Below are 17,500 nucleotides of genomic sequence, written 5' to 3'. Positions count from 1 at the left end.
CACATAGTCTATATTACATATTATGTAACTGAAATTACAATTATAATGTCTATAATTCAGACCAAACAGTATAAATATGATCACAGTATAACCCTAGTTATAATAAAAACCCTCTTACGTATCACCATCCCGCCTCCTCCCGCCTTCCTCCGCCCGTATCCCGTAGACCAGCGCTCGGAAACGCCCCGCAATCCAAGCAGTCCCTCCTCACGGTTGCAACTGCAGATATTGCAATTACGGGTAACGCGAAGCTTCATCCCCGCGGCCGCAGTTACGTGAGAAGCATCGAAATAGCCCGATCCTTGTTAACGTCACTACAGAGCTTAATGCTTTCTTTCTGGGACGCTTGTGAAAGCAACGATCCGCGTGGAAGGTAAGGGGGAGGGAGGGAGGTTAGGATGGGGGAAAAGGAGGGAGAGAGAGGTTCAGGATGGGGGTGAGGGGGAGGGAAGAAGGTTGGGATGGGGGAGGGGGAGAGGGAGAGGGAGAGGGAGAGGGAGAGGGAGAGGGAGAGGGAGAGGGAGAGGGAGAGGGAGAGGGGGAGGGATGGGAGAGGGAGAGGGAGAGGGAGAGGGAGAGGGAGAGGGGAGGGAGGGGGAGGGGAGAGGAGGGGGGAGGGGAGGGGAGGGGAGGGGAGGGGAGGGGGAGGGGGAAAGGCTGGGGGATAAAGGGAGGGAAGGAGGGATGGGGGAAGGGGTATGGAGGGAGGAAGAAGAGAGAAGATAGAGGAAAGAAGAGAGAAAAGGAGACAAGAGAAAAAGAGGAGAGAAAATATAGCCGTAGGAGAGGAAGATGGAGGTAAAGGAAGGAATATAAAATGAAAGAAATGAACCCCGGAGTGAGCGTCTGCATGTCCACCGACGCCCTGAGAAGGACGGCCCGCGAAGACAGGAGCGTCGCGCGTCCCTAGCGAGTGACTCAGCGCCGCCGCCAGACCGCCACATGGGCCATCCATCCGCCCACCCGCCCGCCCTCCCGCCCTCCCGCCCGCATCACACCACCACGTGGCCCACCCACGACATATCAGCTTTCTCGGAACATATTCATGCATGATCGTAGTCTTCACACTTCTCTCTCTCTACCTCTCTACCGCTCTTACTCTTACTCTTCTTTACCTAAACTCTCTCTCTCCGCCCTCTCCCCCTCCACTTTCCTTTCCCTCCTCTCTCTTCCTTCGCTTACCCTCCCTCCTTCCCTTCCTTCCTTCCTTTCCCTCCCTCGTTCTTTCCCTCCCTCCCTCCATCCTATCTCTCTCTTCCACCTTCCCTCCTTCCTTCCTATCGCTCTCTCCCTCCTTCCTGCCTCCTGCCTCCTGCCTCCTGCCTCCTTCCTCCTTCCTCCTTCCTCTCCCTCCCTCCTTCTCCCCCTTACCTCTCGATCCTTCCTCTCCATCACTCCTCCCCCTCCGTCCCTCGTCCTCTCTCTCCCTCCCTCCCTCCTTCCTATCTCTCTCTCCCTCCTTCCACTCCCTCACTCCCTCCCTCCCTCCATTCCTCTCCGCCCTTCCTCTCCATCAATTCCTTCCCCCTTCCCCCTTCCCCCTCCCTCCCTCCTGCGACAGAAGTTTTATTAGACAGCTTTACGAGCAACACCACGCCGGCAAGGCACTACGTCAGACACTCCGGCAGGCACTTCGTCAGGCACCCGACTTAGGCTCTCCCAAGCTAAGTGGTCGTGTCCCCGTGTCCGGCCCACGCACGACCTCCTGGCTCGGGTCATTTGCACTTGATAACGGCACAATGAACTCAAAGTCCCCCAGAACCACCATCCACCACCCACCACCTTCCACCCACCACTCTCCACCCCTCCACCTCCTTTCAAGCTCATCTTTCTCCCCCCCCCTCCCCAAATCCTTCTAATTTACTACACTATATTATTCTTACTCACTGCAACTCATCATCACGCTCATAAATACACGTGCACGTACACACGTACATGTACACGTACACGTACACTTACACGTACAAACACACACGCAAGCACGCACACACACACACACACAACGGAAAAGACATATACATTACACTTGAGAGTAATGCAACCTATCCGGGAAAAGCAAACGCTCGATATCGGATTCGATGAAAGGAGAAAAGATGGATGGGATGCTATACAGAGAGGGAGAGGGAGAGGGAGAGGGAGAGGGAGAGGGAGAGGGAGAGGGAGAGGGAGAGGGAGAGGGAGAGGGAGAGGGAGAGGGAGAGGGAGGGGGGAGGGGGAGGGGGAGGGGGAGGGGGAAGGAGGAAGGAGGGAGGGAGGGAGGAGGGAGGAGGGGGAGGAGATGATAAAGAAAAATAAGAAAGGAAAGGAGGTTGGGATGCTATACAGAGAGGGAGAGGAGAGGAGAGGAGAGGAGAGGGAGAGGGAGAGGGAGAGGGAGAGGGAGAGGGAGAGGGGGAGGGGGAGGAGGAAGGAGGGAGATAGGGAGGGAGATAGGGAGGGAGGGAGGGAGGGAGGGAGGGAGGGAGGGAGGGAGGGAGGAGGGAGGAGGGGGAGGAGATGATAAAGAATAATAAGAAAGGAAAGGAGGTTGGGAAGGAACAGAACAAGAGAACTGATAAAAAAATCATAACTTTATATAAAATAGACCACAAAGGATGAAGGAAAAATTGAGCATGAACGGAGCACACTGATAAAAAAAAACAGAGCACCAGGACAATGACAGAAGCTTTCAGAAGCAAAAAGACGTCCTGTTCACTAAAGGAACTTAACGGCAGTATCCTGGTCTGAATAAACAGAAGAGGCGTAACTGTCTCCGCCACCGCCTCCTTTCTCTCTCCCTCTCTCGACCTTCTTATCTTTTCTCTTGCCATTGGTCCCTCCGTCCCTCCAATGCCTCCATCCCTCCGTCCGTCCCTCCGTCCCTCCAATGCCTCCATCCCTCCCTGCGTGTCTCTATCTCTATCTCTATTTCTATCTCTATCTCTTTCCTTTCCTCTTCATCAACATATTCTCGGTAATTTCTCCAACGCCAGCTTCACCACCACATGCCCCGCAAAACACCACCAACAACAACAGGAAACGAAAATGTTGACGGAGATAAATGCATTGTAGGAACAGATACCGAAACGGCAGCAGTTCCAAGTAACAATTTTTTCTTCTACTTGGAAATGCCGAAAGCCCGGAATCTCTCAACGGTTAAAAATATTTCAGTCAAAATATATCCCAAGTTAAAATCATTTCAGTCTAAATATATCCCCAATTTAAATCAATTCAGTCAAAATATATACCAAGTCTATATACTAATTCTGTGCAAAAGATCTATGTTATCTTATTCTAAAACTCAAGTTCCCAATGCAATGTTACTTAATCATTCCAGAATCATACACAAGAAGTTATATACAAAGTTCATACATTACAAAATCAAGATCAAGGTTTTAGTAATAATTAATTTCGCCAAATACCTTCCGGACTTAGGCCTACATCCGCGCAATCAGCACCCCTAGTCTTTACTATTAGCCACTTGCCTAACCAGGATAAGCAGATAGTTTGCGACAAGTCTCCGAATGTCAAGATCCTAGTAGGTTAAATTAGCCTTGATGTAAGCACTGCTAAGTAGAGCAACTCCACATGTGAAATTAATGTTTGACCATATTAGGCAAATAGTATCTTTCCCGGGCTTTAAGCAGGGTATTTAATTTGTTATGTAAATAAACTTATTACCTAAATCGTTCTCTCGCTCTCGCTCTCTCATTCCCCTTTTCTTTCTTCAAATCTTCCTCCCTTTCTATCATATGTCTGTATTCCCCCTCACTCTCATTATTTTTCTCATTCTCCCTTCTTCCCGTTTTTCTCCCTTTTCCCTTCCCTCTCATCTTTCCCCCTCTCCCTTTCCCTCCTTCCCTTTCCCTTTCCCTCACCCTCTTCCTCACCCTCCTTCCTTCCTTCCTTCTTCTCCCTCCTTCCTTCTCTCCTGACAACGTGGCTAAGATGGCTAAGTCATCACCAAAATGCTAAGAAGAGCAAAGTCAACACAGATTCCGAGGAGAGGCCACGCTAAACGAAGCTAAGCCCTCACCAACATGAACATCACTCGCGTAAAAAAGGTAGTCACGTCATACAGGGCTCATAAAATGCTGTCACATCAACTATATGCAGTCACGTCGCGCAGGGTTTAAACATGCAACAACGCCATGTTAATTTGGTTTAAAAAAAGGTCATCAGCTTGATACAAGGCTGAACGAGGTCACAGAATGAAACACTACTATGCTTGGATTTGGTTGACAAATTGCCATGTCAAAAAAGGTCTATAAAACCAAGTCATATCAAACAAGGCCATTACGAGTCATGTCACACTAAGTTTTAAAAAAATACCCCTGTCAACATCAATGCAATAGGACAGTCAACAAGAGTTGCATGAAACTTGAACTTACCGGTTTGGGCATCTTGATGACTGATGCGATACTCCCTTGGACTTGACACTATCTGGAAAAGAGAGAGATTTGCTATAATCACATCCATGAAGGTCACATATACAGGGACAGTTGAAAGTATTAGTGGTGATTATGGTGGTGATTATGGTGGTGGTGGTGGTGAGGTAACAACAACAATCAATAATAATAATAATAATAATAATAATAATAATAATAATAATAGCAATAATAATAATAATAATGACATTTTGCATACTTGTCTTTCCCAACATTTCTTTCATTGTTTGTTTGTTTGTTTTTTGTATTTTTTACTTATTTGCATCAAACAAAAGTAGTTCACTTCAAGATCACATAGTTCGCTCTCTTTCAAACAAGACACTATAGAAGAATATCTGAAGTCCTTTTTTCCTTAATGGGCTTTGGATTGAGACACTGAAAACATCCACTGTTGCAACATATAATTGTATATGTCAAGCGATAATGCGCTGTGCAATTAACAGTCCCCGTGCACTGCTCTGAACAAGACAACTTACAAAACATTATTCATAAAAAAAACTCAAAACATCCAAAACAATGCACCCTCAATCCACCTCTTATTCAGATGCAAACTCTCACCCACACGCAAGGGAACCAACCACTCCACCTTCTCCTTTCATCCACCCATCCATCAATCTGCCTCCCCCTTCCCTCCCACCTACCAACCCCCTCCATTCTAAACCCCTATCTATCTACCCCCTCCTCCCTCTCTCCCTCTCCCTCTCCCTCCCTCCCTCAACCCACCCACCCACCCACCCATCGCAATCCCGGTGAATAACCTCGGCTGATGAGGGTTAGCAGGAAATCCGAATAGAAGTAGGTTGGGATGACAAGAGGTGGTAGAGGTGACAGAAGTTGCAGAAGTTGCAAAGGTGGAAGAGATGGCACAAGTAAGTTGGGGTGGCAGCGGTGGTAAAGGTGGTATAGGTGGCAATAGTAGCTAAGTGGCAGAGGTGGTAAAGAGGTGGGAGAGGTAAGAATAGGGGCAGAGGTGGAGGCGATAACAAGAGAAGACATTACGTCGCCTTGGGTCGCGTTCGCACGGTGTCGAGGAAGGTCGTTGGAGAAGATGAAGACGAAGAGGAAGAAGACTTAGAGGACGATTAAGAATTAAAAAAGAGGAATATAAATAAATATTAATATAAGAGGTACAAATATATAAGAAAGATAAAAGATAAAGAGACACTGAGACGAAGCTTGGAATAATGATAATAAACAGAGTCCCAGGATGCACGACCGACAAGTAGCCTCCCCCTCCCCTCCTCCCCGTCTATAATCCGAGAGGGAAGGAGGAGGAGGTTGCGCTATGGAATCTTGCATGACACCCGATGCATGAAAGCGCGGCCTGACACCCTTGTTCCACGGCGCTGTATGACCCTAAAGTTGGCAGAGGTCATTCATAAAACGCTGCATGATGAGCCATGACCCAAAATTCTCTACGGAGGAAGAGGGAGAGGAGGATGGGGGGAGGGAGAAGAGGAGGAATGAGGGGAGAGGGAATGAGGGGAGAGGGAATGAGGGGAGAGGGAATGAGGGGAGAGGGAAGGAGGGAGGAGGAAGGGAGGAGAGGGAGGAGGAAGGGAGGAGAGAGAGGACGACAGAAGGAGAGGGAGGACAGAGGGAGAGGGAGGAGGCCAGAGGGAGAGGGAGAGGGAGAGGGAGAGGGAGAGGGAGAGGGAGGGAGAGGGAGAGGGAGAGGGAGAGGGAGAGGGAGAGGGAGAGATGAGAGAGGAAGAAGGAGAAGGAAAGGGAGAGAACGACTAAAAGAATGAAAGGCGAGAGAAAAAGGATAGCACTAAATGACCCGGCGACGGAGATGGAGAGGGCCTTCCACCCGCCTGGCGCGCGCCCAATGCCATGAACTTTGTTGTCACAACCACAACCACAACCACAATCACGCACCTCGGAACTCGGTGAACCCTAGTCACCACATTCACAACCATTATTACAACCACATCTATTTCCTTCTTTCCTACCCAGTCTCCGTCTCCATCTCCCCGTTATCATCTACTCTACTTCTAACCCCTCCCCCTCCACCTTCCCCACCTCCCTCATACTTACCCCTCCCACACCCAACCCCATCCCCTCTACATCCACTACCGTCATTTCCACCCCTACCACCTTCCCTTCACTCCCCCACCCACCTCCACCTCCACCGGCGCCTCTGCCACGCACACAAACCACCCTACACATTATCACTCGCTCACTTGCTTCGCCGGCTAAGACATTGCACAGGCACCTCATCAAATAAACATAACCATAACCATAATAATAATAATAATAATAATAATAATAATAATAATAATAATAATAATAATAATAATAATAATAATAATAATAATAATAATAAAAACAAGACCAACAATAACGATAATAATAATAATGATAACATTAGCATTATCACTACTATCAATATCAATACTAATAATATCACAAATACACAACTATAATAACAAACAATAATGATAACAATAACCATAATCAATACCCTAACTATAACATCAACAGATAAAAGCAACGGCAAACGCTGGTAGCTGTTGCTAGAAAACGCACCCACACGACCTCGCATTCCCCGAAAGGCAAAACAAATGGCAGTTTACACAAGTAGGAAAAAAGGAGATAAATTTCTTCATCCCGGCAAGCAAGGCAAATAATGCGTGCGTCGACAAAGCACGACAAACGATTACAGGTCTAGCACTTCGCCATTCAAGCAGGCAAGCAAGTTTGAGATGCAATTCACAAGGAAGGGACAGGTTTTCACAACTCAGAACGGCGTATCAAAAGACGATTAAAAATAATGCATATAATATTTTTTTTTTCATTAATGTTATTATTCGTACTGGTGGTATCAATACCAATGATAAATTAAACAAAAAACAATATCAACACTGCAATTTATCAAGCTGCAACACAACCGGTAAAGCAGCAACAGCTGGAGATGGGGGGAAGGGGGAGGGGACAAGTCAGGTCTCCTAAGCTGCTCTCTATTCTCAAACGAATATAAAAACAAGGTCACGGATAAGATAGAAAAGAGAGACAGATAGAAGAGCTAAAGATAAGAGACAAGAAGTGAATTAATCGGCTCGAAAAAGAAGAGATGTAAAACGCATACCAGAGAGACTTTCACCAACATTAATGGAACAAGAAAAAAAGCATTTCGCTTTAACAATTCTTATACTTGACTGCAGAACATAAATAAATATAATCCGTCACTCTCTCTTTGCGTTTGTTTCTTTCTGTCTTTATCTTTATATTTTTGTGCTTTTACTCTTCTATTCGTACCTATAATTCCTATCCATATACATTTGTGTCTATATATACGTGTGTGTGTGTGTGTGTGTGTGTGTGTGTGTGTGTGTCCATGTGTGTGTGTGTGTGTGTGTGTGTTATTTTGTGTGTGTATTATTGTGTATATCATTATATATATTTATATATATATATAATTATATATATATATATAATATATATATTAATATATATATATATATATATATAATATATTATACAGCTATATATATATATATATATATATATATATATATATATATATATATACAGCTATATAAATATATAAATAAAAATGTATATAAACATAAACATAAATATAAATATAATTATAAATATATGAAAATTTAAATGTGTGTATATGCATGTGTGTATATATGTATGTGTGTGTATATGTGTGTATATGTATGTGTGTGCGTATGTATACATATACGTATATATGTATATGTATATGTATATGATTATTTACACACACATATATATTATACATACATACATACATACATACATACATACATACATACATACATACATACATACATACATACATACATACATACATACATACACACACATATATAAACTCATATTCGGGGGGAAACTGGCCATCCACCATCCAATACAACTGCACATGTTTCAACATGCATCACTTACTACTAGCTCTGATTCCAACTCTCTTCCTCGCTCTCTTCCTTGCTTTCTTTACGTCTTCATCTCCCTTATCTCTATTTTATCCTCTTCGTGTTAATAAGTTTATCCGATAGTGAGTTCCTGCAACCCGGAGCCCCGTTTGGCAAGCTAATGAAAACCTATAAAGGGCATCACTACTTTCATAAGGCAGGCCACACCCAGTTCATGCGTTCAACGTTTACACTTGATCATACGTACATTACCTAATGAAGTAATGGTGATAGGTCATGATCACAATAACAAGGCGACAAAGAAGAAGAAAGGAGAGAATGAGACATCGACGTGGAAATTACGTCCCTACTCTGGCCATCTGAAAGTTTGTATCAGTTTAATATAATTTTCCCAAGTCTATGTTTTTTTCTATGTATCCTCTCAGATTGAGAAAAGATGTGTACATTTAGTATAGAAATATACGACTGTAAAAGTCCTTCGCTTCTCTCTCTCTCTCTCTCTCTTTCTCTATCTCCCTCTCCCTCTCTCTGAGGTGGTGGTGGCGTCATAGCCCAGGGCATCAGCTGATTCTCTTCAGCTGATGCCAACGCGAGCTCCCTACATTTTCAAACATCACACGAGTCATTCACCGTGCTAGTATAATGAACACTCTCGCGTTTTTGTTTTAAGTTTTTTTTGTTCTTGCCTTTTCTTGATCCAACCAATGACATTCGTATCTTGCTAAATAAAGAACACAATTGAGACAGCAAATAGACCTGACAGTTCGTCGTCCTTCTTGAACGCGACGTTTCAGAAAACCTTTGGAAACTTTCCTCATCTAACCACGTGCATGGTTCACAGCTGTCCGTTTATATATTCAAAAAATACACGCACACACATATTCCTATTATCTAATCTTAACCTTCGTCCATCCTTCTTATACCAAAGTCCAATCCCACTTCGACGCAACGTGGAAATCCCGATGGAAAGCCGGCCATGTGACCGTAGCGTGACCGGCAGGAGGACCCGGGGGGGAAAGGGGGTGGGAGGGAGGGATGGCGGCCGCACATCTATCCATGTATCCTCGCGATCCTACTTCCCCGAGATCCGTGTAGGAATGGGGAGGGGGAGGGGGAGAAAGGGGTAGGCTAGGGGGTGGAGAGGGAAGAGAGGGAAGAGAGGGAGGTAGGAGTAGGGGGTAGGGGGAAGAGAGGAAGGTAAGGAGCAGGAGTAGGGGGAAGGGAGGGAGGGAGGAAAGGGTGAGGAGAGAAAGGGACGCTCATACATACACGTTCCAACCATACCATTCACCAAAACCGGGGGGTTCTACCTTCTGTATCTCTCTCCGTTTTACTTCGACTTCCCCCTTTACATAATATACGAAATTATTTTCATCTTTCTAAAGAAAACATGAATCAACTCAACTGAAAGAAAAAAAAAGTCATCATCCTCATTAACATTTCTACATTTCGCGCGACTTCTACCCAGTTTTCACCATTCAAAAGACACCATTACACCGTCCTTTTAGACGCCTCTCACTCTCAAGGTTAACTTTCCCGCCTCAATAGCTTCGCGGCCACGTTAAAAGCAGACAGCGGATGTTTATTAATGGATATAAATAAAACGTTAGATTATGTACTAAGTAAATTGAGGAACGCAAATGCTTTTATTCGACCAACATTTCGATTTTTATTTCTATCTTTTCAACGGTGCAGCTTTTTTCGCGTTTTTGTTTTATTCTAAAAAAATACATTAAAAAAATAATTGAATACAAAAAACCTTTTTCAATAAGTTCACCTGTTTCACGCTGGCTGCAGTAATATATATGTAAATGAAGACATATTACCTTTTAATTCGGTTCATTCTCTTATACCCTAGGAATTCCACGTTCTCCGACTTTACTTTAGCTCTCTTGTTATTCATTACTTTGTGTGTTTCTATCAATTTACCAAAATTAACAAAGATTACCAAAAATAACTGAATAGCTGACAAGGCGACCTACTTTTCACTTCCTCGCTGAATAAATAATGAAACACAATCAGGCGTTTCGGTTATTCGTAACTCACTCAACGCCTTGAAGTATTGCAAAGGAAGTTTATTACACTTGCAACATTATAACACATGGTAAAGTCAGTGAGAAAGAGGGAAAAGGAGGAGAAGGAGAAGGAGTAGGAATGCAGGGACGGGAGACTGCAGAAGAAAAAGGAGGAAGAATGAAGGGGGAAGAGAGAGAGGAATGGAAGGAGGGGGAGGGGGAGGGGGAGGGGGAGGGGAAGGGGGAAGGGGAAGGGGGAGGGGGGAGGGGGGGGGAGGAGGAGGGAGGGAGGAGAGAGAGGGAGAGAGAGAGAGAGAGAGGAGGGAGAGAAGAGAGGAGGGAGGGGGAGAGAGAGAGAGAGAGGGAGAGAGAGAGAGAGAGAGAGAGAGAGAGAGAGAGAGAGAGAGAGAGAGAGAGAGAGAGAGAGAGAGAGAGAGAGAAACTCGGCAAATATTTAAAGTGTACTCGGTGTCCGTCTCTATAACAGACACCTAAAATCTCGTTTTTGGGGGAGCAAGAGAAAAACATAAGCCACGTCAACACTGGAGCTATAAACGTAGTCCATTCGCCTCGTTAACAAAAATGGTTTCAGTAGTTTAGCAATCATTAACAACCATTAATCAATCAGCTGTGCAGATTAACGTGACAGACCTCACAAACACATCGAAAAGGAAGACACAGATAACATTTTAAATGCCAATATCTCTCACCATTCGTCACCGTCCCCATCATCAGTCATAATCAATCCCTAATCACCACAATCACCATCATCACCACCAATCACCATAATCACAAACGGTCGCCATCACCATCACCCACAAAATCAACATCCCACACACACACACACCTCCATTATCGGAATGCCAGGTGTGAGCCGTTGCCCTTCTCTCTCTCTCGGTGATCGACCACGGGGGAATCGAAACCAAATGCCACCGAGTCAAGTCTGGGGCCATCACTACACGTCGAATATGTTAATGTCGAATGGACTCTCTCTCTCTCTCTCTCTCTCTCTCTCTCTCTCTCTCTCTCTCTCTCTCTCTCTCTCTCTCTCTCTCTCTCTCTCTCTCTCTCTTTTCGCATGTATGTATTACAATTGCAAAACATCAACTCTAGACATGAGGCCCAACCGTCTCGCTTCGAAACATGTTTGGACGAGTTTCGAAGAGGAAAAACGAGCCGTCGCCTACGTAAACAAACGAGAAAAGCAACATCACGGTAAAACCATCACAAGAAGCTGCCAACAACAACAAACGACAATTCAGGAGCAACAGCTATGCAATGATGAGCAACGTCATGTTATCCCGGAAGTCCCGAGTGATAAGCTACCATCAACACCACTAACAACAACTATCATCACCAACAACCTTATCATCATAACCATCATGCCCATCCTTAAATGCCCATTTGCCATCATTACATTAACTTTATCACTCGCATTAAAGTTATTGGAGAAACATAGGCAGGGACCGTGATGGCATATATGACCTTCACATTCACTATGACTCACAATTTATTATTTTTTTCTCGGTGCTCATAAATCAGTTATAAAGATTCTAATTCTCTCTCTCTCTCTCTCTCTCTCTCTCTCTCTCTCTCTCTCTCTCTCTCTCTCTCTCTCTCTCTCTCTCTCTCTATCTCTATCTCTATCTCTCACTATTTACCTTCATAAGCATCCTACAACAGCAGCTTTCTGGCGCAACATCTGCTAATCCTTTCGAGTAATGAACACGCGAGGATCCCTAAACAAACATGCTATCTTTTTAACCCATCCCCATATAGAGTCCCCCTCACATGCCAACAAAACAAAACAACAAAATCAAATAAGAGGTCACGAAACTCATGACCTCGATCGAGAGCCGAGTGAGTCAGGCTAACACACACACACTTGCAAGCCCCTCCCCCTTTCCCCTTACCCCTTTACCACCCCCACCTACCCCTCCCCACCACCACCAGGGTGCCTCCATCCATCACCCTTCCCCCAGAACATGTGCTCACGTGTCGCAACATTTGCTGTGTCAAGCAGCAGGGATATCACAACACGGCATCGCACACAATCATGTGTGAGATGTGTGAATCGACTGTATCACAACATACACAAGCACGCATACACATAAACAAATAAACAAACGAACAAACACACACATACTGAAAATGGACAAATGAATAAAATGATAATAATAATAAAGCGTAAAATAAATGCATGATACACAACATTACACACATTACACCAATTACACAACGTACATATAGATTACATAAATACACACTTTAGGCAGATGGCTACAGGCATATACGGGTGACTAACCTCCACCCGCCCCTTAATTTTTCACTCACCCAAAACCGACTATCAGCAGAAAATAGGTCTACCACGAGCGCACCTGTACTACCCCCCTATCTCCCCCCCCTCTCCCCCCCTCTCCAAAACCTCTACCCCCACCCACTACCCCCCAGCAACAAAATAAGCCTCGATCATAACATGGCGACATACATTTCACGTTGCCATACCAACAACCACAGGTAAGTTTATAACATACCTCCACTGGCGTAGCATGGCGCGACCTCCCTCCCCGTCCCCCCCCCCTTTTTTCCCCCAAATCCTTCCATCCTCCTCCTCCTTATCTTCCACCTTCTCTTCCTCCCTTTTCTCCTCCTAATCTCCCTCCCTTTTCTCCTCCTATTCACCCTCCCTTTTCTCCTTCCTTCCTTATTTTTTTCTTCTTTTCCTCCTTTCCTCCCCCGGTCCCCTCCCCTCCCCCCTCTCTCCCTCCTCCCCCCAGCTTTCCATAAACGCCCGTACACAGCAATAAATCGGCAGCACGCGTCACTTGCCGTGAGAATTCGGGTCAATACGTTGGATCAGCAAACTTTCACAATGGACACAATTAGGGGAACATCATTAAAATACCTGCTGATGATGATGGTAATGATGATAATTTTGATTGATGGTGACGGTGATAATTTTGATTGATGATGGTGATGATGATGGTGATGATGATGAAGATGGTGATGATGATGGTGATGATGACAATCACAAAATCAAACAAGTTCACAAACAAGGAAGTTCGCTGATGACAACTTCCCTATCTCGCCCCCTGCCTACCCCCTCCACGCAGTCCCAACACTTTCATTACCTCTTTACAATGACCACTCGCCACAATCAATTCAATTCCTCACCGACTTTTCTCCCTTTTCATCACCCTCTTCTCCCGTTTCTTTGTAAGCCTGTTCTCCCCCTTTCTTGCTTTTTCCTCCCCACTCTCAATTCCTGCGAGAAACTAGGAGTCTCAAGACAAAGCGAGCGGTATATGTACTGTCTGATCTCCCTTTGCGCAGATGCGTGTGTGTGTTTGCGTGCGCGCGCCTGTACTTAAGGTTGCACAGGAGACGAAAAAAAAAGTTGCAAAATAGATAAATAAAAAATGAGGAGGGGGGGTGGCGCGTATCAAGAGAGTAGTAGCACACATCGTAACGAGTCCATCGAGAGAGATTAGGGGACGGGAAAGTATAGCAGCGATAACCTTTCGCTCCACAAACACACACACACCGCTTCCTCCGCACACTTCCCGGGATAAGGTCACAGGTCAATTACGTTAGTACGTAAATAAGTTTCCCCAAATAAATAAATAGAAAAAAAAAATATATATATATCTTTTTCTCGAGGGTATCTATCTCTCCCGGATGCGCAAAATCCGTAGTTCTTTTTATATATCTTCCTGAAACTATAAAACAACAATAAAACACATTGATAATTTTTCTACGAAAACATCACACCCTTCCATCGACTTTTATTCAAACAAACGGCAAAATATAATAGCAATACTAATAAGTAACAATAATTGCAATGACGTTTAATGACGAATGATGATTGATAATAGAGGACAAGGAAGGGGTCGAGACTAAATTTAATAATAGCAAATAACAAAACATGAACGAAGTAGTAACGACAGTGAAAATAACAAGAAAATAACGAAGCAATACAAAAAAAAAAAATCCCAATACTACTCGAGCAGCGGAAGTGAAAGCCCTGCCCTTATAAGGACAAAACGAGGGCCTTAGTCCCGCATCCCCTACCCCCTACCCCCTACTCCCCAACCGGTGATGGATCACGGGAAGCTAGCAAGAGATAAAGCTTTTACGGGATGTGGCGCAACAAATAACAATGCCACAAAGAAGGAGTAGAAGTGACAGTGATAGAAATTTAACAGAATTCAAAAATGGTAGTGTAAGGGGATAAAAATAGAAATCAAATGGGGAAAAAAATTAATCTCTTCTAGGATCTGCTAAGCACGACTCGACCTTAGGTGTAAAAGTAACAACACTATTCGTGCTATACATAATTCTAAATAACTATACATTCTTTTAATATGTAAAATATGTCTCAAGCTATAAAGTACACATGACGAGACCAATGAGAATTAATAAAACAAAAATATCTAAACAATAATATATGAAAAAAAATCTAATACCGTTTCGTCACGCCAGATGCAAGCTACCACCATTACACCAGAAACTCAAATATTTACGGTGGAGAAGCGCGTTGCCTCTGCAGGAAACCTCCCCTCCCATACCCACCCCTTTTCCCCTCCCTTCCCTCCTCCTCCGGCCCTCCCTAGCCCCCTATCCAATCCCCTACTCATCACCATCCGCGCCTCACGCCCTAACGCAGCCCCCTCCTTCTCCCTACCCACCCCCTTCTCCCTACCCACCTCCATCGTGTGCAAAGCCGGAAGCCCTATCCCGATAAGGTCCCCCTCGATACATCCGAAGATAAGCCTTAGTTAGCATCGAGCATCCTAGCCTGGTCTCGGGTCTCGGGTCTCGGGTCTCGGGTCTCGGGTCTCGGGTCTCGGGTCTCGGGTCTCGGGTCTCCGTTTCCTCTAAGCCTAATGCCCATCTTCCCGCTCCGGATAACGAACAGCTAACCTCGTTAAACGCATCATTAATACGGTGATTAAGGAAGAGCTTAACGCGTAATCTGCAAAGGTTCATAGTACAAATTTACCATGTGATAATCTACCTATTCGTAATCTGTTTATCGTGTAAACATATAAATTTCTTTTTTTTCAATCAATTTATATTTTTTTCAATTGTGAGATGGATTTCGACAAATGTGTACATCCAAATAAATTAACTAATTTACTTTTACTTCTAAATTACACGATGGGTTACATCAACTCCCTACTGCAACGTTCAATTGCATCTCCCTGCAAATTACGTCTCCATTTTCTACATCCGCAAAATAACCCTTTACTCGACAGCCTGGCGACGCAGGAGATACTAACTCAATTTTCCCTGCCAGTTGTCGAGAGGGGGAAGAGGCCCTTTTACGGAATGGGGAGGGGGGAGGGGAGGGGGGGGCGAGGAAGGAACAGAGGGAGGGAACAGGGGAGGAATATGGGAGGAATAGAAGGAAGAGTAGGAAGAAGAGGAGGTAGCAGAGGAGGAAGAAGAGGAGGAAGAAGAGGAGGTAGAAGAGGAGGAAGAAGAGGAGGTAGAAGAGGAGGAGGAAGAGGAGGTAGAAGAGGAGGAGGAAGAGGAGGTAGAAGAGGAGGAGGAAGAGGAGGTTGAAGAGGAGGAAGAGGAGAACGAGAAGGAGGAGGAGAGGGAAATTAGAGGTGTGGAGCAGATAATAAGATAGAGAAGAGGAGAGAGGAAGAGAGAAACGAGAAAATAAAGAAAACTCAGAGAGTGAGAGAGAGGGAGAGGGGGGGATGCATGAGTAAGAGGTGAGTGAGAAGGAGTGGTAGAACTAAAAAAAAAAATCCACAGAACAAATATTCCCTGCACTTTACATGTAGTGATTCATGCCCTCATCCTGTGTCTTATCCCCCCTACCCCTACCCCTAACCCAACCCCTACCCCTACCCTTACCCCTAGCTCTACCCTCCCCCTCCCCCACGGGTGCCGCACCTCTCGTGGCGCAACCCCGCAGGCCTTCTCGCTACGCCCCCCCAAGGCAACTTGTTCGGACGTGCTGTTTGCAAGTTGAGAGGTTTCGTGGTTGAATCACATCGCGTGACGCTTCTTGTGTCATCGCCAGGCCTTGGAGTCAGATAAGGGAAGGAATGGAGGAGAGATATAGGAAATAAGGAGATAGAAGGAATGGGGGAGAGATATAGGGAATAAGGGGAGATATATAGGGAATGAGGGGGAGAGAAGGAATGAGGAAGGAGAAAGAATGTGAGGGGAGGGGGCTGAGAGAAGGATGGGAGGAGGGGCAGCATAAAAAACGTGAACGGAGGCCGAGGGAAAGATAGAAGAGAAGAGGGGAAATAAAACCTACAAAAAAAATGACACATATGACGCGTCCTTCTCCCTGCTCCCCTTTCTCCCTGACAGAAAGGCAGACCAGCAAACGAAATCATACACAATCGGAATGCAAACTGCCTTTCATAGGATGAAGATGCATATAAATAAATAAAAATCGTAATCATGCTTCCAAGCTTCCCGGTAATGTGTACTTAATTCTCCTGTGTATAAACAAGGAGGTTCTCCTTACAAATGCAGCAAAGGGTACTCCGACTTCAAACAGAGAGAAAGAATGAGACTGAGAGCGGGGGAGAGCGAGAGACGAAAAAGAGAGAAAAGAGGAATGAAGAGATAAGTAGGCGAGAGGGGTAAGGGAGAGCTTTTGGATGGCTGAAGAGTAGAAGGAGAGACGAAGAAATGGAGGGAGAGAGGGAGAGAAGGCAACGCATGGAGAACTGATGGGAGGAGGAGTCTGAAAGATGAAAAGAGAAGGTAGCAGGGAGAGTGAAAGAAAAACGGAGAGAGCGAGTGAATGAGTGTGTGTGTATTCAGGCTCAGAACACCGCCAAATTCCCGCACTGTCACTTACGTAAACACCTAACACACAGCGCCCGGTACCCCACGACTCCTCTCTCTCTCTCTCTCTCTCTCTCTCTCTCTCTCTCTCTCTCTCTCTCTCTCTCTCTCTCTCTCTCTCTCTCTCTCTCTCTCTCACACACACACACACACACACACACACATCCCGTACACCATACCCTTTATTCTCTCCCTTCTCTAACCTGTAAGTCCCTCGAGAATAAATAGATTCGCGACGCGATTAAAACCGACGAAATAAACACACACAAACATAACATAGAAAATATGTGGAAGGAATATAATTCATCTTAGAAAGTCGTACGTCTTG

The 17,500-nt window shown here is 45.1% G+C and overlaps 1 protein-coding gene across 10 annotated transcripts in view; it reads right to left on the bottom strand.

The window, feature by feature from the left end:
• The window catches only part of Moe (moesin), a 107,470-nt gene that overhangs the window by 38,027 nt on the left and 51,943 nt on the right, over positions 1–17,500 (bottom strand). For all 10 annotated transcript variants that reach the window (XM_086538371.1, XM_043009897.2, XM_086538382.1 and 7 more), the window contains exon 2: positions 4,371–4,422. In XM_086538371.1, the coding sequence (XP_086394497.1) occupies positions 4,371–4,382 (12 nt within the window). In that variant the 5' untranslated portion in view covers positions 4,383–4,422. The remainder of the gene's footprint in view (positions 1–4,370; positions 4,423–17,500) is intronic.

The sequence above is a fragment of the Penaeus japonicus genome, unplaced genomic scaffold (assembly GCF_977035675.1).
Source record: "Penaeus japonicus unplaced genomic scaffold, GWHDUDI00000001_assembly GWHDUDI00000007, whole genome shotgun sequence".
Lineage (NCBI taxonomy): Eukaryota > Metazoa > Arthropoda > Malacostraca > Decapoda > Penaeidae > Penaeus > Penaeus japonicus.
Note: the sequence above shows the minus strand (reverse complement) of the source record. Positions and strands in the feature narration are given on the sequence as shown.